The sequence below is a fragment of the Callospermophilus lateralis genome, chromosome 3, assembly GCF_048772815.1.
Source record: "Callospermophilus lateralis isolate mCalLat2 chromosome 3, mCalLat2.hap1, whole genome shotgun sequence".
Lineage (NCBI taxonomy): Eukaryota > Metazoa > Chordata > Mammalia > Rodentia > Sciuridae > Callospermophilus > Callospermophilus lateralis.
Window position 1 is genome coordinate 82,827,186 of NC_135307.1, and position 23,984 is coordinate 82,851,169.

The 23,984-nt window shown below is 31.1% G+C and overlaps 1 protein-coding gene across 4 annotated transcripts in view; it reads right to left on the minus strand.

Annotated features, from left to right (window-relative positions):
- Dph6 (diphthamine biosynthesis 6) overlaps positions 1-23,984 on the minus strand; it is a 168,596-nt gene that overhangs the window by 139,062 nt on the left and 5,550 nt on the right. For 3 of the 4 annotated variants that reach the window (XM_076850527.2, XM_076850524.2, XM_076850526.2), the window contains exon 3: positions 22,243-22,436. In XM_076850527.2, coding sequence (XP_076706642.2) covers positions 22,243-22,436 — 194 coding nt within the window. The remainder of the gene's footprint in view (positions 1-22,242; positions 22,437-23,984) is intronic. The other variant, XM_076850525.2, reaches the window with a different exon arrangement.

Genomic DNA, 23,984 nt, shown 5'->3' on the forward strand with positions numbered 1-23,984 from the left:
TGGCATGAAAAAATATTCTTGGTATTTTCAGTTAAAAAAGTAATGCATAGGCTGTACACAAGTGATTATATACCCACATACAGGTGTGTAAATCTGTGTATGTGCAAAATATATATGTGCTTAGATTATATATCAAAATATTAACTCTTGACTCAAATCTTGAGTAACGTCTTCATACTTTATACTTGTATGCATTTTCTTTAATTTAAAATCATAATTGTTCAATGAAAATTAGGGAAGAATTTACATAATAAATTTTTTTTTAAAAAAAAGGCATAAGGAATAAGGATGAGGACCCTATCATGATACCATAAACTATTAAGAAACTGTATGTGTCTACAAAGAGTACCAAAAATTTCTACTCCGAAGATACTTTTACTTCAGGCTACCTGAGAGGTAGAAGACAGATGAAACAAAACTGACAGTTAAGCATAAAAATATAAAAATTTATTAAAAAGCACAGAATTTTAACTTCATTAGTGTCCAGTAACTAGACAAAGATACCAAAGGGATATTGTCTAATGACAGTTACTTTAACTATGCAAATATAGCAAGTAATTGCAGTGAATGATTTAAAAAAATAAATTATAAGAACCCTTTTTTAGGAGGCTTACACTAAGTCTGGATGACAATAAGGAAAAAAATTAGTTACTACCAAATTACAAGACAAACTTTAAATAGCATAATTTTGTTTCCTACAAAGTTGACACAAAGACTGTTTTCCTTGCCAAAACACAGTTAAAACACATCTTTAAGTTATCCAGATAATGAACATTATACACTCAAATATGTATAAAATTTACATGCTATGGCTTTTTATCAAATAGTATTTTAGCCACTAGAGTAATTATTAACAGTAATTTAAAACAAGTTGCAAATGCTTCATAATCATTTCCATTCCATATGGCTTGATTGATTAACTGATTCCAAATCAATAAACACATGAGGTAAAGGATAGAAAACTACACACACTAAATCTACTGCATACAGGAGGGAATTCAGAGAATACCAGTGATTTTTATACATAGTAGGGACTCAGTACTTAGGAATTAACCATAAAGAAGAAAGCATCAATATAAGTTTGACATATTAATAACTATTTAAATCTTCAAAAACTAAATTAGTTTTACCTATTACAATAATGTTGCTTTGTCTAAAATAAACACAAGTAACAGTTCAAGAAGAAATCGTATGCAAAATAAAAGAACATGAAGGATAAATGAAGCCACTCCAAGTTGCAGACAAAATTCTTGTGTAATGTTCAAGAACTCCATCCCAAACAAGACACCATGATATTAGCCTAAAATTTTACAGAATGTTACCAAGTCTTTAACAGAATCTAGTCCATGATAACAGTAAAGATATCTGACATAGATGATGGATCTACAAATAAGAAGTGGTGTCTGGCTTTCCAAAGCAAGTGATTTAAAAGAGGAAAGTAAACAGTTTCGGATCCATAAACTCAGTATAAACTGAAATAGAAGTTTGATTTATTTCTGAATCATGACTTCACTTAGGCAAACACCTTATAGTGTTACCTTGGTGGAATCCCTGAAAAAATGATGTTAATATGTAACTATCTACTCTCTGTTGGGGAGGACCAAGAGAAAAACTGAACTAATCTCTGGAAAATCCTAGAGTTTAAACTAGTTAAGAATGAACTGATAAATTATTTCAAGGTATTGCTTAAAATTATAAGCTAAATTAAGAATCATAATTCCCCAAACAGGCACAGACAGAGCAAGTTGAGCACTGGACAAACTTAGTAATACTGGTCAGATAAGGAAGGATGGTCACCATGTCGTGAACAAGGAGGAAAGCACTAAGAAATGTACAGTATTTTTAAAAGAGAAAATAATTCACTACTAATAATATTTTTGATTAGTTCATAGAAGCAATATTCTGCCTTAAAATTCAATGCTCAGTCTTTGAGACAGGCAATCATCTATATCTGTGCCTTAATCAGCTACATCTCTAGCACTTAGAAAAATGACCAGAACACACCAAGATAAAAAAATAAAATAAAATACATTTATGTTAACATTCTACAACTCATGGAATGTGTAATCATTACAAATAATGATCACATAGCATGAGATTTCTTATCTTCACACCTATTTCATTTATCATTTTATTGAAGCTCAAAAAGAACAGCATATAGGAGAAAATCCTCTTAAGTGCTTCTTCATGTTGTTTTCTCATATAACTTTTCAAAGTCCCAGTTATGTATCTTTTTTCTGCCTTACAAAGCTTTCCTAGTTAATAAGTTTTAGTAGGCGGTCATCTGTAAGATCATTTAGAAAAATGAAATCTGGAAAATATTACATTAACTGCAGCCTATAAGAAGCTAGAGTAAAGTCAAAGCAAATATTGAAATGCACAAGGTTTGAGATCAGAGCAAAATTAGCAGAATTTCCACCACACAATGCACAGAACAACATAGCTAACTTCTCTAAGTACCAGATCAACAGATAAACCATGATACACAATAATTATGAAGTTAGTTAAGTTTGAGCAATGCTCAATGCAAGAACCAAGTATTTTACCTAGTGACAAATAATAATGTAAGTTAACCTTTACTGATGCTTCCCTTTTGAACTTTTCTACACATTTCATTAAATGCTCACAATAATCTTTTGATAAGGTACTTTTACTAGTTTTTCTTTAGAAATGTGAAAATCAAGCCAATAAAAAGTTAAACCAAGGTCATTCCACATGGTAGGCACCTAAAGCACAGGCAAGTCTAACCCCAGAGTACCTATTTTTTCTTTGAAGGCAACAAACAAAAAACAACATTTCTTGTTAAACACAGGATTCATTTTCTTAAATATATTGAATTAAGAAAGCATGATTGGTCATCATGAAAGGAAGAAAATATGCACTGTGACAGGGGTTTGTCAATCACTTTCTTGATCTCCAGACACTTGTTGGTTTCCCTCAATCAAGTACAACAATATTCCTCATCACAAAACAGTGAAGGAGTTGGGGAGAACCACCCAGCTGCAGCTGATCCTGATATACCTACTCAGGTGTCTTGAGACATACTTACACCTTTATTTGTAATAGTATTACTGGCTCCACCCAAGTCTTGCTTGTGGTGCCAAAATATTTTTAAATAAAATGTATATTCAAAGATTTTGCCACATTTCTCTCTTGTAAGACTCATGGGGAAAAAAAATCACATAATTCAAAATCAACTTATAATAAAGACAGTGAATTGATAAAAATAATAGCATGCTATTTTTTTTCCTCAGGTTTAATCTGTTTCATTCAGCAGCAGTAATAATCTCATCTCCTATCCTACCAACCTTGAAAAAAATTCAAGGATTTTTTTTGAGGACTACTATAAAATTATCATTGACACTTTAATTAAAAAAAGAAATGTATGTAGAATAAACAGGACATTTCCTCTAACAGTCTGCAGTGGCTGCTCCATTGCTTCTTTGTACCGTCTTGGTAAATTATACAGGCTCTCACTAGAGAGAGCAGCTGTATTTCACTGTCTTCAGTAATGTAATCTACATTTATCACTATTTTAATTAAGCAGAGTCTTAATTTGGTACTCTCATTGGAAAGAAAAAATACTTTATTTCATTTTTTTTTGGTAGACACTCTCTTGTCATTCTTATAAAGCAAGAATTTAAATGTGTTTCTTGGTCAACGTCATTATTTTTAAAAGAAATATAATATTTTTATTTATTAAGTTCTTGTTATTTTTTCATTCTATTTGTTTAAAACATTGGTTTCTTCTTTACAATGATAAAAAAGATACTTTTGTGGGTCTCAATTTTAACTCAAGAGATATATACAAAAAAAAACAGGGTTTACTGAATTGCTTTCAAAATTACTCAAAATCAATATGAAACACAAATAAGAACTTTATAATAAAAACAAAAATTCATTTAAAATTGAGAAAATTCAATTCAGAAGTTCTTTATGTATGATGATTTTTATCATTGGGTTATCTGAAATGTCTGAATCTTTAGCTAAACCATCTTTGTGGAATACAACATTTAATCACCTTGAAGGTTAAGTTCTGAATATTTTGTTATTCATTTTCTATAACTGTTTGTAACCAAAATAATTTGCCTAATTAAAAAATAAATTGATAATTATGCTGGAGGTATGTTTGTTTTAAATGGTTCACAGAGAAATAATTACTTTAATATTACACAGCCTTGTTAAAGTGTACATTTTTATAACTGTGATATTTCCCATCTTATACAGCAATAAAAGAAGCCATGATGTTTGAAAAATTTTGTATTCAGCAGATATTAATTGAGCATATTTTATGTACCAGGCACAGAAATAGTTACTGTAAATTAAAAGTAAAACAAGATCTTACAAACACAAAAGGAGTATTAGCTATCAACAAAACACACAAAAACAGGACAGTACCAGAAGCTTTTAAATTTTATTCCCTGGAAGGAGAGGTTCTCTATGTCCTCATCTTCACTTCATCCAGTTAAAATTCACTTTCATCTATTTTACATATCAGTTATTTGTTGCAGCTGGTATAAGAAGTTAAAGCCATTTTTCTACAAAACATGAATAAGGTCTCTACATGACTACTAAGAACATGGGTAAATGAAAATGTATCATAAGTATTCCCTGATACTGTAAAGGAGAAAAATGTATGATTTCTGTTTCTTCTTCTCTATTTATTATCAGTTTTTACATACTGTCATATTTCGGTTTGAACATACATGCCTATTAAAATAAAATTTATAGAAATGGTCTATTTAAGACTTTTGGAAATGAGGTCTGAAGGGAGTTGAAAGTAAATGCACATCTAATTTTGTACATTACCAAGAAATGCTATGCCAACTTTGAGATTTACATAAGTCACTAGAAGTTGCCAGATCAAATTTTTAAAAATGTGAAGTACATTAAATGTATTCTTGATTTTATATTAAAATTTCCTTGCATAAAACAAAGCCATTTACCTTTGTATTGTAATATTTAAAATATAGTTATCTTTTGAGCATTTTTAATGATCTGGCCAATTTATATATAGCATCTCTAATGCCTCATAAAAACTCAAAAGTTTTTCTATTCCCATTTTGTAGATTAGAAAGCAGCCTCAAAAGTTTGAAAATATGTTCAACATTACATAGTCAACATATGGAGAAATTAGGACTTCAGTCCATACTTTTTACTAGAATACTTTCCAAAGCAAAATAAACTTGATTCAGGTCTATCTTCACTTCTAATCATATTTAAACATAATGCCTACTTGTATTAACAATTAATAACTTAACATCTAGTTGTATTTTACAATGGAAAACTTAGCTATCCACATGTTCAAGTAGTTAATCAAAGAGAAGAAGGGAAATCTAAAATTTAAATTGATGCTAATGAATGACAAATACTTTAGTCATTGTGCAACTCTCTGGGTTTGAATTTAAATAATGTCATGTAAAAAGCCCAGGTTATCCAATTCAGGAACAAGTAAAAGTTAAGTCTAGGCAGCCTACTCAGATTCTAATTAAATAAAAGAAACAAGTACAAAGGAGCTAAATTATTTTTAAATACTCTTATTGGAGTTCAACTTCAAAAAGATATTTCATGAAGAGACAGTGCAGCTGTAAGATTCCTTGTATCTCAAATTACTATGATGAATGTTTGATAAAACTTGAGATTTACCACTGGGTAAAACAAGAGGAAGCCAATAATCCTAAATGAAAACTCAGAATGGTCTTTTGTTTTCTTTGTTTAAAGTAAAGCTGCTAGTGAAAACCAAGAATGTCTACTTAAGAAAAAGGGGTCTCTTGTCTGAGCAAAAATTAAATTTAAAAATCTTGCTTACCTGAATATTCAAAATCATCTACATCTAGCTACTGTTGGCTAAAAGACTATAGAGGGCACTGTTGCATCAGCTTTGAAGCTTTACAATAGAAGTCTTTTTTTAAAAAAGAAAAGTCTATAATTTCTCTAAAGGGTAAAATACATGGAAATTACTAAGCCTAAAACCCAAAATGTATATTTTTCAAAAATAGGCCAGACTTCGATGAGAAAAAAAACTTAGCAAAAACAACTGTCAAATTGAGAACACTACACCGGACACATTTTGCATTTCCTTTTGTAGTACTTTCATGAGAAAGGTAACTAATCATAACACCTTCTTATCCATTGGAAACAGCACCCCATTGCAGAATCCTCTTCACAATCAATAGGAAAATGAATGTGGCACCTCATGCAATGCTTCCATAATTCTATCAAGAGAAAGAATGTAGTCTGTTTGCATACTTTTGTCTAAAAGGCCAACTCCATTTGTCCCCCTTTTGGGTAAAATGACAGCTACAGATCAATCATTCTCACATGAAAGTAAACACACTGGAAAAAAAAAAAAAGAAAGAAAACTGAAATCCTCACCTTTAAAAAAGAAAAAAAAATTAACACACACTCAAAGCAAAACAGAAATGCAAGTTCTTCTTCAAATTTACACATTTAGGGCTACTAACTGTGCAACAGTACCATGATGTAAAATAAATGTTACATACAATAGTACTCAAGAATCTTGTAATACATATCAATAGCATTCAATTAAACTTCCATATATTTTCTGTTACATTGTTCCTGTTATAATTCTTTGAACCTAAATTCAATGAAATGCAGTGCAAAAGGGTTTTTTAGTACATATTTGTAACATATACAATAAGACCAGTACACACAACATGAAGCTTCTATTACATTACTATTTAAATTTTTCCACTTGTTTATTCACCAAAATTTTAAATTTTTAAACTCTATAACATAAAAGGAAAAGGAAAATCAAATTTTTTCATTTGGAAAATTTAAAAATAATGTTCTGATTTGCTGAACCTCTAGAGAAACATATATATATTAGCCATGAGAATTGTAAAACTATGGCCCAACAAATTAGAAATAATATATAAAATGAGAAAAGAAGATACTCCATTAACACAAATCAGACCACTACCTCACATAGTAAACAGATCAACATTAATACAAGTACCATCATAAAACTGAGACCTCTAATATAAAATTCAAAATTACCTAGAAAAACAGTATGCAACACATTTTGTCACTCTTAGACTTCCAGAGAGATTAGCACCTTCTCTGAAATCAAAGTTCACTCAAAGTGCAAAACAGTGAAAGCGTAAAAAATTCCTCAATAATATGTCAACCCTCTTATAATTCAAAAGGAGGGGAAGGGGCTTTAGATGTATGTAGATTTCATTTTATTACAAAAGCCCCAGTTTAACAAGTTATTTTCAGCCAATAAAAGTCAAAAGTAAAGGACTGTTAAAGTCTCTAGTTCTGACTCTAGCCTTTAACTTATTAACTTAACCAAAATGGTACTTCACATTGCTCCCTTAAATTATTAATTTATGAGTTTTGCTTAGTCTCCTCCTGAGGCCAGACAGTCTGTAGGTATTTTCAATGCAAGTAAGTAAACAGAAAGCTTTTATAATGGTCTTATAATATACTAAACATAATAAGACAACCCTTTTTTAATGAATGTTGAATGCACAATCCTATGAACTCATGTTTATATAAATGGACTATATAATTTTAAAAATCTGTAAGATCCTCTAGGAAGATAATATACAAATTCAGAAAAATTAAACATAAACCTATTGGCTTTTATTGATCTAATAAAACAAATATAACAGAATCAAAGTGCTAATGTGACTAAGATGACTCACATGTAATCTCAAAGAAATTTAAAGGAAACTATCATAAACTGTGAAAAAATGTATTTGCAGTACTGTTTTTGATCTACCATAGAATGTGAAAAAAAATCAGGTAATGTCTTTTTAATATTCAGGATTTTTAACTGGATATTTTAGTTTACTATTGTAGAAACACAGCATATTAAAATCAGTTTTGGTTAACTAATTTATGCAAAGCTTGATTGTGAGCATAGTTGCTAAAAGGATGTAGCATTGTTGATTCATATACAAGCATTTCACTTAACTACATTGGATAATAGCAGTGCTCCTAAAGGAGAATAAAAAGCAAAGTGATTAGCAGTCATTACTCTTAATTAGTGCTCACATTACATTGCTTGGGATGATTCTCCTTTAAGTTGAATATTTTTGAAGGTTTGCCAAACCTTGCCTAGGTAAGTATTGGGATAAGCCTTCAACTACCAGTAAGCAGAATGAAAAACAGGGACAGATCAGTATCTAATTAGTATGTCTTTTTAAACAGGAAAAGGTTGAGGGGAATGAGTAAAACTGGAAACTCATACTTCACATTCTGCAATCTCACTGATAAAAGGAGGAAATGTGTGTTTATCAAACTTGCTGTGAGTGCACAGTTCATTTGGAGTCTTGTAAACAATTGCCTGGCTTGCCCACTTGCAAATTCATGTGAAAATCTTGGGAGATTCAGAGCATCATATTCAGCAAGCAAGGTCACTCTAGTGATGCCCTGGAAATGGGAAATTAGGAAAATGTGGCAATCAGAGGTTTAGGACTGACCAGAAAAAGCCCTGAGGCTGGCTTCCCATCTTTCACCACGGAGTCAGGCTGTCTCTGCTTATTCAGTACTAACACAACAGCATGTGAGCAAAGTACCTAACTGGGACACCGGTTTTCTTATTTAGAAAACACTAGACATTTGTTGTAATTAGTTAATTAAAATTAAAAATAAATTTTAAAAAATCTCTCTAACACAGCATTTAAGAACCACCTCTGAAAGAAAAAAAAGACGCCTCATGAACCTTCAGAAAGGACCTAGGGAATGGCTGACATCCTGTTGATTATCAAGTTTCCTTTCCCCTATACCATTCTGGGAGTTATTAAATAGCAAACAAACCTTCAACAAAGAAGCCTAGAAAGAAAAAAAAATGCTCATTAGAAGAAAAATATTTAAAACTCAGTTGTGCAAAAATTATATAAGTATTCTTAATACTGTTCACACAGAGATTTAAAATACATCTTTCATATATTTGTGCACATTATTATATAAATACCATTTTATAAAAATGTTATTATAAGGCTGGGGTTGTAGCTCAGTGGTAGAGCACTTGCCTAGCACATGTGAGTCACTAGGTTCGATCCTTAGCACCATATGAAAATAAATACATAAAATAAAAGTATTGTGTTCAACTACAACTAAAAATAATTTTTTAAAAATATGTTATTATACAGAATACTTGGTAATCTGATTCCTTCTCTTGATAACATATACAGATGCAACTTTATCTTTATGCTATATAGCATTCCACCAAATAGATATATCATAATTTAGATCACTAATTACTTCTAAATTTTCAAGTATATCTTTAATTATTTCTTTAGTATAAATTCCCCAAAGTGAAATTGCTTGGTAAAAGGGGTATATATTTTTGTCAGATGAGTTCTGCCAAATTACCTAACAGAAAGGCTGAACCAATCTATAGGGTTCCTGGTAGCACATAAGAGCACACAGTTTTCCAAAACCAATATCATTTCTTATTCCTTCCAAAGTGACAACTTGCATTTTGAGTTAGTGAAACTGAACATTTTTTTTTGCCATTTGAATTTATTACTCTGTGAATCCTATATTGAAGTTCATTAGCATGAGCTTCATTCATATTAGCTTTTTATTATCAAGTTCAATTCATATGACCACTCAAAGTTAGAAGAACTTGGATAAGATTTCATTAAGGTCAATACAAAAATGGATATGAGGCCAATAAAAATGTTTGAAGGAACTAAATTATAAAATGTTCAAAAAGTAAGAGCATAAATTATTTAGCAAATGATGAAGATTCTCCCTTCTCTACCTCCCTGCAATAGTACTTCCTAGAAAAGAGACAACAAAGGAACTGATCTTAAAACAATTTCAATGGCTCCATAATAAATCTTGTAGAAGATAGCAAAGAAGACTTCACAAAGAAGAAAAATTAGTGAATAATAGTTTTTCACTTCTTCTGATTTTGTAATGTATTTTTAGAAATATCTAAGAAGATCCAAATTAACTGCCCATTGGCAAGATTAGATAGGCTCAACTTTGCAGCCTATTTAACAACTGCCCATTGCAAAATCATTTGAGCCAGTATAGGAAGTGATTACTCTGTGTGCACTGTAGGATGCTATAAATAAGTATGATATAATTCTGCAGGTGGTGAGAGGGATTTACATACAGGAGTATAGAGCTCTATTCTACCACTTTTGAATTTCCAAAAAGCCATTTTTAAAATCTTTTAACTTTTCAAATGCTCTTTGGTAAGTCTAAATCCTCTAACCTCAGTTCATCTAACTTTCAAATGGAAGAAATGACTAGAGGTTTTTTACAAATAAGTTAGTAGAAAATGCACTGCTTAATTTTAAAGATAAACATGATGCTAAATCCTAAAAGAATATGCCAAAATAAACTTTAATGGACAAAAGCATGTATTAAATTGCAATCTTTGACATCTTTGGGTTCATCTCTTCATCTCCTTTTTAAAAAGCCCATTCCCCAGTTTTACTCACATAAGGAAATGAGTTCAACATGTCTCTTGGAAAGCTGAATTATCTGACTGAGAGAGTCTAAAAATGACTCAGGAGGGTCAAAAATTATAAGCAACAAATGTAGAAGGATAAATTCAATTCAATCTATAATATAAATTTGTCCCCATTAAAACTTCACAATTTGAACGATGACTATTCTTTTTCTTCTCTGCATTAACTTACTAATAAAGCCAAGAAGAATTACACTGATCTCAATGCCCACTTGCAGCAACTATTTAATATTAATACCTTAATAGAACTTTGTATGCAATGAGAAAAATGACTTTACTGAATTATTTTGAAAGAAAAGAGAAAAAAGACCCAAGACTGACATTAGGTTGACATAATTAAAAAAAAACTACAAAATAAATTAATTTATAAAGCATCTTTTTAAAAAACTTACAAAGGTTCTCGTTTTGTTCTCAATGAGGGTGAATTAAAAATGCTATCAGGAGATGATATGCAAAAAAAAGGAGTTGAAAAGCAGAGGTAGTTTCTAAATGAAGTGAAGAACAAATTCTGACAAAAGTCTAGTTTAGGTGGAACACAGGTTCCTTGTAGGGGAATCTGGGAAAAAACAGAAGATAAATTAAAGTCATTCCAGAACTCCTAACAAATCAGTGGTAAGCAATGACGATTTCTGCTGAAGAGAGAAATGTGATTAGATCTATCTTTTAGAAAGATGAACTTTGCAGGAGTTTGTAAGATAAATTACAGAGGCTGAGAGATACCACACATAAAATATAAGGGGTCAATTAATTTATAAACCAAAACTAGTTTTAGTCTGATCTGATGCCCCAACGGCTACAGATCCTATAGAGATTTTATATTTTGCTTGATTTACCAGTAAATAATTTTTCTGTGCAATTACTATAATAATTTGAATCCCATCTACATGGTTATTATTATATTTTTTAAAGAGAAAGAGAGAGAAAGAGAGAGAGAGAGACAGAGAATTTTTTTAATATCTATTTTTTAGTTTTCGGCGGACACAAAATCTTTGTTTGTATGTGGTGCTAAGGATTGAACCCGGGCCGCACACATGCCAGGCGAGCGCGCTACCGCTTGAGCCACATCCCCAGCCTGGGTTATTATTATATTAAAATACATTAATATATACTTTGCTTCCTTCTATGAATCAACATTAGGTGCTTTTAAGAAAAAAGATAAAATATCATAATTCACTTTGATTATCAATGTTGCCCAGTGAAAGCTGTATAAATCGGCCATGGAACTATTTTACAGGTACCTTATACAGACTGCTTGTTAATATTTCAATACTATCGTCAAATCCTATAAATTCTTCTTTAATGTCCTCTGTTTACTTTTCCCATTCTTGATCCCCCAGTTGCTATCTTTATATATAACCTTTCAGTTAGCCTATTTTTCAGTTTGAACCCTGTATCTATAGAATTGCACTTCTCTAATCTATTTCTTGCCTTATTAGTAATTCAATCTGATGATCATAAAGTTACCTTCCAACTCTACAATTCTATATCATTCCTTTGCAAATTCTTCAGGGTAGTGGTTTTCAATTTTGTTTGACTATAAGAACTTGTCTAACAATAAGATAATATAATTTAACATCCTAGCATATACATAATGCATGTGTATGCACACACACACACACACACACAGACACACTCCCTTGCCACACACATTCAATAGAGTTCTGGAAGTTTTATTCAGAGGAATAGGCAAGAGAAAGAAATAAATGGCACACAAATAAGAAAGGAGGAAGCCAAATTAAGCCTGTTTGCAGATCATATGATTTTATATGTAGAAACACTAAAGAGATCACCTGAAGGTTATTAGAACTAATAAACAAATTAAGAAATGTTGAAGGATACAAAATCAACATATAAAATCAGTAGAAATCATGAAAACAATCTCATTCTCAATAACTCTGTGTGTGTGTGTGTGTATATACACACATACTTTTTTGTGTGTACATATGTGTATATATGTAACATGTATGAAAAAATTTAACCAAGGAAATAAAAGACCTCTACAATGCTAATTGCAAAGCACTGATGAAAGAAATTTAACACACACACACACATACATAAATAAATAAATAAATAGATAAATAAATTTTTAAAAAGGAAAGAATTCCTATGTTCACAGATTGGAAGGATTAACACTGTTAAAATGCCATACTACCCAAAGTAACCAACAGATTCAATACTATCTACATCAAAATATCAATGACATTCTCCACAGACCTAGAATATTCACATGGAGGCACAAAATACCCCCAAATAGTCAAAGATATCCTGAGCAGAAACAGCAAAGCTCTAAGCATGATAATACCATATTTTCCAGATATACTAAGAGAGCCATGGTAACAAAGCAGCATGGCATTGGCATGAAAAGACACATATGAACCTATGAAACAGAATAAAGGATCCAGAAATAAATCCACCTATATTCATACAACTGATTTTCAACAAAAGTGAGATATATATATATATATATATATATATATATATATATATATATATATATATATATATATTATAGAAAGGAGAGCCTCTGCAATAAATGGTGTTTGTAAAAGTATACCATATGTACAGGACTGAAAATTAACACCCATCTCTCACCTGTATAAAAACCAAGATGAATCAAAGATCTAAATATAAGGCTTGAAAATGTAAAAACCACATAATGGAGATACATCAAGACATTAGTAGAGGCAATGATTTTTTAGATCTAACGCAAAATCACAGGGAACAAAATTGAAAATAGATTGTTGGAATTATATCAAATTTAAAAGCTTTTGCACAATGAAGAAAATGAAAAGACAACTACAGAGTAGGAGAAAATATCTGCCAACTATTCATTCAACCAAGGAGTAATATTCAGGATACAAAAGGACCTCAAAAACACCACCAAAAAAAATCAAGTAATCCAATTGAAAAATAATCAATCTGAACAGGCACTTCTCAAAATAAGAAATACAAATGGTCAACAAATAGGGAAAAATGTTCAATATCATTAGCCATTAAGGAAATGCAAATTAAAACTATAAGATACCACCTCACTCCAGTTATAATGACTATTATCAAGAAAATAAAATTTAGCAAGTGCTTGCAAGAATAAGAAGGAAAAAAGAATGCCTACACACTGTTAATGGCAATGGAAATTAATAATTTTATAATGGAAAAAATGGTAGCTCATCCAAAGCTAAAAATTGAACTACCATATGTTCCATTTATCCCACTTTTGTGTATATTTCCAAAAGAAATGAAATCAACATACCAAATAGTTATCTGCATACCCATGTTTACTGAAGAAATATTTACAATAGATAAGGTATGAAATCAGTCCAGGTGCTCATCAGAAGATGAATGGACAAAGAAAATATGTTGTATATATATATGTACAATGGAGTATTTTTCAACCATAATGAAGAACAAATTCTGTCATTTGCAGCAAAATGTATATAACTGAAGGAATCAGATTAAGCAAAATAACAAACACAGAAAAACAAGTATTTTGTGTTCTTTTTCATATGTAACAATTTAAAAAGAAAATAAATAAACAAGTCATCCTGAAAGAAGAGGGATACAAGGGACTGGAAAGGGTGCAGGTAGAAGAAAGGTAGATGTATGTATGCATACATGGAAATATCACAGTAAATTCCATTAATCTATACAATAAAAATTAAATTGAAAAACAAACACTGAATGTTACACAAAATAATAATTCATATTATTTATTATGTATAATGCACCTTGATATTTTCTATTTTATTCTAGTTTTCAAATTTTTTTTTAATTGGTGTGACCCACAAAATTGAGTTTGGAAAATACTACTACAACAGCTTTCCATTTACTGAGATTTCTGACCTAAAATTTAAGACACTCTCTTTTTTTGGTTTCAACCAACCTTTACAGAAATATTCTCCCTACTCCTCAAACTCTGAATGCTACCCAAATTGAACCACTTTATAGTCCCATAATATCTCATGATTTCCTGCTTCCATGACTTTGGCTAAAATCTGTCCTTTATTTGCAACTTTCTGTTAACTATTCTGTTATACCTGCCTCTTTAAAAATACAAACAACCTTCAAGAATATCACATGCCTTCCCCTGTAAGGCCTTTTCTGATTCCTCTCCTGATATTTTCTAGTCTGAATCTCTATAACCCTCTGACTAAGCACTCTTATGGCAACTGTATCTTGTATTAGTTTCTCTATGCATGTATCTTATCTCTTAGGGGTCTATGGGGAAAAGAAACTATGTCTCATACAACTTTTTATTCTCTAGTATTAATATGTTTTGAATTAATGTTTTCTGAATAAAGACATAAAAAGTCTATAGGAGTAATAAAGGTAAAATATAATCAGTCAAAATCAAGTGGGACATCATTTTGATGTACTTAGTATTTTCTCACATCTATATATCACAGAAAAAATCTTATTAAATCACCTCTTACTAAAAAAATTTACTACAAATAAATATTTAGGCATATCACTTGTTTTATGACTATTTTATGATTGACACTATGTATTTACAGATTGAATAATTTCCCATTTAAAAAGGCAAGTCAACATAAAAGATAAAATTTTAAGATATAGCATATTGTTGTATGACCACCAATAAAGTGCTGTGTTTCAAAAGTATGAAAAGATAACAATAAAGGAATTGATCTTGGTAATGTGTTCTCTGTCATTTAATCAAGAATATAGCAAAAACAGGGTAAATTACGTCTAGAAATGAGGTAAAAGACTATAGGACAGAAACATATCTAGCACTTCAGACAACACAACTCCAGAAGCAGAGATCTATGAAAGGTTTCTCTGAAAATAAATAGTAGCATATTCAGGGGCGGGTGTAGGGGGAGCCAACAGGACATAATACCAGAGTTGGAAAGCAAAAAAAAAAGAAAAGTCAAACATACTCAACACACTTTCAAATATAAGGTAGATGATTAAATAGAATAAAATCTAGTTTGTAGAGGAAAGAAATACAGGGTATGAAAGTCAACTGGTAAATTGAGATGCACTGTGTTTTAGTCAGCTCTTTCATTGCTGTGACCAAAGTATCTGACAAGAACAATTTTAGGAGGAAAAGTTTATCTAGGGCTCATAGTTTCAGAGGTCTCAGTCCATAAAAGGCCAGCTCCATTCCTCAGGGCTCAAGGTAAGACAGAAAATGAGAGTGGAAAAGCATGGCGAGGGGAAGTGACTCACATGATGACCAAGAAGCAGCAAAAGACTCCACTTGCCTGACATAAAATAAATATCCTAAAGGCATTCCTCCAATGACTTGTATCTTCTAGCCATATCTTCTACCTGCCTTTGAGTTAGCATCAGTTAATCCCATCAGAGGATTAATTCACTGATTGGGTTAAGCCTCTCATAACCCAATAATTTCTCCTTCTAACCTTCTTACAGTCTCTCATTGTCTCACAAATTAGCTTTGGGGGCACAAGTCACATTCAAACTACAACACACTGAATCAGGAAAAAAGATAAACAGAAAGAATATATATGTTTATAGATAACAGATACATGCAAAGAGTAATAAAAGTGAAGAAAGATCCAAGATTGAGGAAACAGAATGAGTTTTTCCAAAAAAAGAAGAAAGTCATATTTTCTAGGCTTTAAGAGGAATCTATAGATGAAGACTCTGGATTTGTAATAAGTTTAGGAACTATAAAAATTACAGAATATGTTCCAGAATTTTATTGTCAAACAGATTTTCTATCATGTGTATCTGATCTTATCCTCTGAAAAGGCCAGCAATGGCACAGCCTCAATAAAACTGCACCTGGAAGTAAAAATGATACTGGTCTGTTGTAATGCAGACTCTTCCTATTTAGAGTCCAGATCAATACTAGAAAAGAATTTCTTACACCAAGGAATCAGGTTTAATGTCTAAAATCTTGGGAAATAACAGGGTTTAAGATAAGCTGTGCAGTGCTAAAGTGCCCGGAACAATCTGTACAGGGTTATATGCCTATTTATTACACAATGTCTGGGTCTTCCTTGCAAGTCAATCTAAGGGCCATCTTAAGTTTCTCCCACTCCAAATCCTCCATATTTGTCTCAAAGTAACTCAACAACCAGGGTATTTCTCCCCCAAGATTTGAAGTGAAAAGAGACTCACAAAGTAATTTTTTTGCTATAAGCAGGTTTTTTAAAATAAAGATGCCAAAATATTTTGAAAAGTGTCTGCTCAGCATTTTCATAAGATAGTCTGCAACTGGAAATTATTCTTAGTACAGATCGTGGTTACACTGCCAAAACTGATAAAATACGTTATTTTGAAAGCTTTCACTATGATGCCTATTCACTTAAGCCTCTAGATAAAAAGCAAACAGAATCAATTTACCACTGGTTTTATATCATATATTGAATGTGGTGGTTCCCCAGCATTATATAAATTATTAGTTAAAAAGTAATTTGTGGGGCTGGGGTTGTGACTCAGCAGTAGAGTGCAGACCTAGCACATGAGGCCCTGGGTTAGATCCTCAGCACCACATATAGATCAAACAAAGGTATTGTGCCCACCTACAACTTAAAAAAAAAATTGTAAATTTTGGACTTAACTATTTTGTTCAACAATTTTTTAAGAGCCTGCTAGGCACCTGAGATACAACACAGAAGAGCACCGAGCACATTTTTTAATTGGCCCTTTCAGAGGATAAGATCAGATACACAATCTAGCAAGAGAGACAGCCAAATAAATAATCCTAATACACTAAGAACCACAGTAAAGGTATAGACAAACTGCCATTAAAGAAATAGGAAGAAGGTAAATTAGAGCTGGTTTCACAAAAGGATATGAGGTAAGAAGGGGATCTTCAGGAGAACAAAGAAATAAGAATTCAGAAAGGTACAGGTAAAGACTCAGACCTGAAAAAGCAATCTTCTAGAAACCTAATTAGTTCATTATAACTTGATCCCAGAGTCTTATATGGGAATGCCAAGATCAGACTCATAGGAATGCAAGGGCCTCTTCTTAAAGGGTCTTCTGTGTCAGGCTAATATGTGGGTTATTCAAGCATTTGTATAGATCAGTCGACAACAATATGGTATAAGAGCTGGTTGGAGTACAGGACAAATCTGCAGGCAAGTTGACTACTTAGAAGATTTGCATAGCACATAAGAAAAAACAGTTGTGGTGAGAATGGGGGACAAAGGGTTAGATTTTAGAAAACACAGAAGTATTATCTACAGGTTCTAGAGATCTAAAGGTAGTGGTTGAGGTAGAGGTGGGAGACTGAGAAAAAGTAAAAGTCAAGTAGTGAGGACCAGCCTGATTTATACTTGGAGATTCACGATTTCCTTGCTCCTAGAAAATGTGGTCCTAGTAATCTTGACTCTATCTCTCACTACAGAAATGGCAGATAATCAAGGCCTGCACAGTCAAATGAAATTATTTACTTAAAACAATGCCTGGCTCATGAATGATAAGAGCCAGGTTAAGGAAGTCTTGAGTTATTAAAGAAAACAGAGCTTTTCTTACTAGATTTGAACCAGGAAGACTTATAACTGGGAACATTTCTCTAACTATAAAGGTCTCAACTGAGAACAGAGTCAACAGAAAAGAGAGGCTAAAAAAGAAACAGAAAACCAACAAAATAAGAAATTAGACTTTTATATTTTGTTCCTATATTTAGTTACTTGAAGCCAAACCTCCTTTTAGATTATTGCCAATAAATTTTCTTTTCATTTAATACTTCTTGAATGTGACTTTCTTCCCTTTAACCAAAATATTCTAACCAGTATAAAGAAAGAGCTAACTGATATTTCCTCAAAGCATTATATTAAAATCTAGTTTTTAAATAAAACCAGTCATTTATTTATATTTCTTTCAATAGAAAATATTCCATTTAAAAAAGAAGAGAAAAAAAAGTCAACTTTCCTCTTTCCTTATTCATATATTTGATTAGGCAACCAGGACATCTGAGAAAAGCCTACAGCATGAAAGTAAAGAAAACATGAGGAAACACTAATATTTCAGGGAAGAAAGATAATACTTAATATCTCTTAATTATATTTTAAGAAGGATGTAGGAATTCTGCCCCTAAAGAAAGAGAAAAAAGTTATTGTAAAAAAGAAACAATCAATGAACAAGAATAGTTCATGACTATTGAAAAATATAATTGCTAAAATTAAAAAAAAATCAATAAGAAAGTACAGAGTTTTTAAAAGTAACTCTTGCAGAATGTACAAAAAAGACTCAGGTATGAAAAATATGTGAGAAAAGACAAGGCACAGGAAGATTCAATTTTCTAATATTTGACCGGTAAGAGTATCAGAAAAAAGGAACAGAGAATATATCAAAAGGAGCAAATTATCAAACAAATAATGAAAGGGCACTTCCCAGAACAATCTTTATACTGTACTTCTATTGGCTCTGACATTTTTTGTGTGTCAGATTTGACATCAAGTAATCTTCCTTAAAAAAAAAAAAATGAAATAAAAAGTTAAAGAAGTCCTAGGCCTTTTACCCATACATCTGTCTATATCTTTCTATGTGTAAGGAAAGAGTTATCTTCTGCCAATTACCCATCATCCTACGAGTCATTCTATTAGGACAAACATTGGTCAACACGACCACCTATCACTATAGCCAGAAGAATGACCTGTTGTGACTGTTTTTCACCAGGATTACATGCCCATGAATCATCAATGAGGGAAAGAAGACAGGGATATGCCACTAAATAGGGAATTATGGAAGGGATTCAGGAGAAAAATCCCTCAATGTTCAATGTGGCATTATTGTGACATTGTGGTACACCAAGTATAAAGACCCAATCATAAAAGTTAACAGAGAGCAAAAACAAGTCACATAAAGATGAACAAAAATCAGATCAGAATCAGGAAAAGGCTAGGGGACAGTGAGCAGTGCTTTCAATGATTTAAGGAAAAAATTAATTTCATCCTCAAATTCTAAATTCAAGTTAATATATAAATAAAATGTCCAAACAGAATGGAAATATCTCCAAATTACAAGGTGTGGAAAGTACCCTCTCTGAAGAAGTTTCTTAAAGATGATCCCACTGAAGTAAAATTGAAATAAAAAAGAAGAGGACATCAGAGCCAGAGGAAGTAGCTCCACGCTAATGGAGAAAAAAATGATATGTTGATACCTAAATATTTTCTATAGAAATATGATGCTTATGCATGTCTTTTGAAAACTTTTATATTTATGTAACTTAAAAAGAAAACTCACACAATCTGAAAATTACAGAATTTTCAGAATATAATATAGGTTATCTATAATGCCAAATCAAACTACTTCAGAATCAAAGTTACATTTCAATATTACAGAAATTTTAAAGAATAAAGAAAGAGTAGTCACATAAAAGCCAGAAATTTTGCAAACAGCTTGAGATATATATCTGTCAGTTACCTGAAGGCTTATTACATTTCAATTAGTTTTCATAATTTCTACAAAACAGAAAATTTATAACACTATAAATTATTCCAAGTTTTCCTCTCTTATTTTCAGTAATCAGTAAATTAAATTCCTTGTAAAATAGAAAATCACCCATCAAAACTAGATCTAATATTTGCACAGGGCAAAGAGCTAAAGAAACAAAAATGAACTTAAATATGAAAGTCACATAACTTAAATAAATAAATGTTTAAAATAAAAATAAATCTAAATGTTTTCAATGCTTCATTAATATTCAAAGGATTAAAATGTAGCTCTGTATTTTTCTTAGAACAAGTGAAAATAACTTGAAAAATTATAGCTTTTCTAGATTAGTTTTTCCCATAATTACTCAATTATTCATTAGAATATGCAGGACCTCTACGGATTTTACCATAAAAGCCTGGTTGTACAATGTCTTTCACAAAAACTATATATTTCCCATATTTATGTCCTTAAAATATCCTATAGTAAAATTAATATTTTTATACAGAAAAAGAAGAAACTATTTAGTACCAGACAACTTGATAACATCTCTTTCAACTATAGTTATAATTATCATGCATGAAATTCCAAAGCAGAAGTTGTCAAGATTTAACATTAGCATTAATTTATGTCATAACTGACTGTTACTATAAAGATAATGGCAAAGCATCCATTTCCCAAAGACAGCAGGGATCAAAAGGGAAAATTCTTCTTAATTACTACTAATCTGGCCATTTTTAATTAAATTGATTAGTAATTTATTATCTTTCCTTTTCTTGCAGAGCTGTTATCACAGAGCTTCTCCAAAGTTACTAAGTTGGTGATTTTTATTGTAACCCAATTACTTCTAATATGAGTTCTACCATTTTGTAATATTGACTTATATTTCAAAATTTTTTCTGCAATTTCTGTGTACTCTGAAAAAGAGATTTTGAAAGTGCAGGATTTGCATTCAATATTTCACATCTCAAAGAGAACATTGTTGAAATTATAATTGTACCATTTTGTAAAGATGCCTATTAAAAGCAGACTCTTATTCCTACACCTTTCTTTGATAATCAAAATGATGTAATTAACATATATCTCCCCTACGATTTCCTTTGAAAAGCATCTACTCCTTGTCCTATCTATAGTTAAATAATAAATTAGAGAATTGTTTTTTCTATCAGTTTTTTAAATAAAAATGAAACATTTCTGATATACAAAAGAACCACTTTAATCAAGTAAACTTTAAAAGAATTTCAATGCTTCATATATTTTCAAATCAAAATCCTAAATTCATATTAAGCTTTAATTGGTATCAAATTTAAAGTTGTTATGAAATAGTGATTTGAGACTAGAAAATTTTCATAACACAGGTTCATGATAAAAATTATGAAAAGGCTGAACTTATCTGAAGCATGAGAAAATAAACTGCAGTGTCTCCTGGTAGAGAAACAAACAAGAAATCTTTTTTCCTTTCCCTTATGAAAATACTTTAAGATATCCAGGAAATATTGGTCTAAATACCTGTATCATCAATATACCTTACATGATTTGACTGTAGCTGACTGGATAAAAATTCACATTTAAGAATAACATTCAACTGTATTGGAATAGTTGGCTATCAATGAAAATGAAAAGATATCTGCTCAAGACAAAATCATCTCCATTAATTAACTTTACTGAGATTAATCCTTATTAGATACATGAGCCTCACACTTCATACTTCTCTCCTACATTTTGTCTACTGAAATTAATTAGTGCCAAACAGATACACATTACTTAAACATTTAATTCAAACTTCTTCCACCAGATTTAAGCAAGGCACAGTCTCCTACTTGCTTTAGGTTTACTTAAACTTTGTCTTATGAGGAAGGTCTCACTTGATCATCAACTATAGTACCACTCCCCAGCCATACCCTGCCATCAGTTGCTATCTCCTTGACTCTGCTTCATTTTCCTCAAAGTACTTTTCAATAGAAAACATGTTATTTGTTTGTTTATTTTCTGTCTTCCATTAGAAAGTATGATCCATCTGAACAGGCCTTGGTCTGATTTGTTTATTGCCCTATCCCAAGTGCTTTGCACCACAAGTGGAGCACATAGTAGACATTCTAAAAATATTTGTTAAAAATACAATTGAATAGCCATTGGTTTCAATATCCTAAGGAAAAAAAATAGTTAAATATCATTTGACAAGCCTGGATGTCAGACTATATCTAAAGTATATCTAAATTTGGTTTTTAAATATCCTTTAGTATAAAGGCATATTAATAGTTTTTTTTCCTATCCTGAAAAAGATAAAAAATCCTTTCAAAGAAGAGTTGGGCTATTAAGTTGTAAATTATTTACTACTAAATAATTCAGCAATTTAAATTTACAAAATTACACACTAAATTGAAAAAAATCTAAAAGTTCATTCTGCATACCTTAACAAGTTTCAAAAGTTCATAGAGATCTTCAACCTCATCACCTTCACATTTGGTGTACACTTGTCCTATATCCAAGCTCCTTCCTCTTATGGTTCTGCGGTAGAGGGGAAGAGCCATTGCTTCTGCATACAAGTCAATGGCTTGATGACCCACTGTCTGATACATGTAGCTATCCAGTTCATCAGATCCTACTGAAACAATTAAAATGGAAATAATCAGCAAAACAAATTGAAAAAGTGGATTTAAAAGTCTATGTAGGTTTTACTGCTTGAAGAGTAGTCAACAGACTTAAAAGCTTAATGATTCTCTCTGCATTTATGGCAAAACAATATATAAAAATTGCAAATTTGGCTGAGTGCAGTGGCAAATGCCTATAATTTCAGTAACTCAGGAAACTTAGTCAGGAGGATTGCAAGTCAGAGGCCAGCCTCACCAACTTGGCAAGGCCCTAAGCAACTTATCAAGACCCTGTTTCAATATTAAAAATGAAAAGCACTGAGGATGTCACTCACTGGTTGAATGCCCTTGGGTTCAAACTCTAGTACCAAAAAAAAATTGCATATTTGTCCACAGCTGTATTTATTTCATACCAGTGCTAATAATCATCTATACTGCCGATTACAAATAAAATTATATATAAATCTTTAAAAAAAAATGCATCAATGTTTAAAGAGCAATGTAACCAATAAATTTTGATTACTTTATTAAAATTTTGATTACATAAAAGTTCTTAAAAATCATTCTAGGTGATTCACAAAATTAGAGATGTAGTAAAAACTTTTATTAATAAAATATCCACTTAGTTAATAGGTGACAAATATTTGCAAAAAAAAAATTATATGTTCTTGATGTATTTTATATTCAGTACTTCAATAAAACATATACAAATTCAATATTGACAGAATAGTTGCAAGTATGTACAGAAACATGGCAACTGAGACTGTTCAATAACACAATCACTGGTTGTCACAAGATTCCACAAATAACAATATGCAAAAAATATTCAATGAGTCACATCAGATCTTATGGTGGTGATATAAATGAACATAGAAATATGTTGGAATAGATGGGATCTCATAAGTTTACTTTATAGAAAAGGAATACTGAATATACACAAAGATTATCTATAAATATATTCATCATCTCATTATTTATACTAGATTGAAAATTATAGTTTATTCATATAGTAAAATACTAGGCATCCAGTAATATAAGTATATTTTCTAAAAAGTATTTTCCAAAAAGTGTTCTGTAAAATATAAATCCCATAATATACCAATAGCTATTAGAGGAAAGAGGGACTCCATGTCAAATAAATTTGTACAATATGAGAACAAAAAATGCTAAATAGATGTCTTCTGTAATTCTTTCCATACTAATATTCTTTTAGGCCTTCTAATAAGGGGAAAGAGGGTGAACTATCAAGTTTATCTATCCACAAAAATCTTACATTTCATGGAGGTATCAGTGTTCCAAAGAAGACTTAAGGAAAATGCTGTTGTAAAATAATATTAGTGACACAGAAAATATTCACAGTATGTTTAAAAAAAGTTACAAAAAATCACTTTAACAGATATATATGTATGTATGTATGAACATATACCAAATAAATCCAGTTTTCCACTTAATGTGGAAATATCCTATCAAAAGGAATGAATGATATTTTAAGTACTCTTTCAACAATCAAAACTGTTATCATATGCCATTGCACTTTGGCTCACCAGGTTAGGTTTCTGACC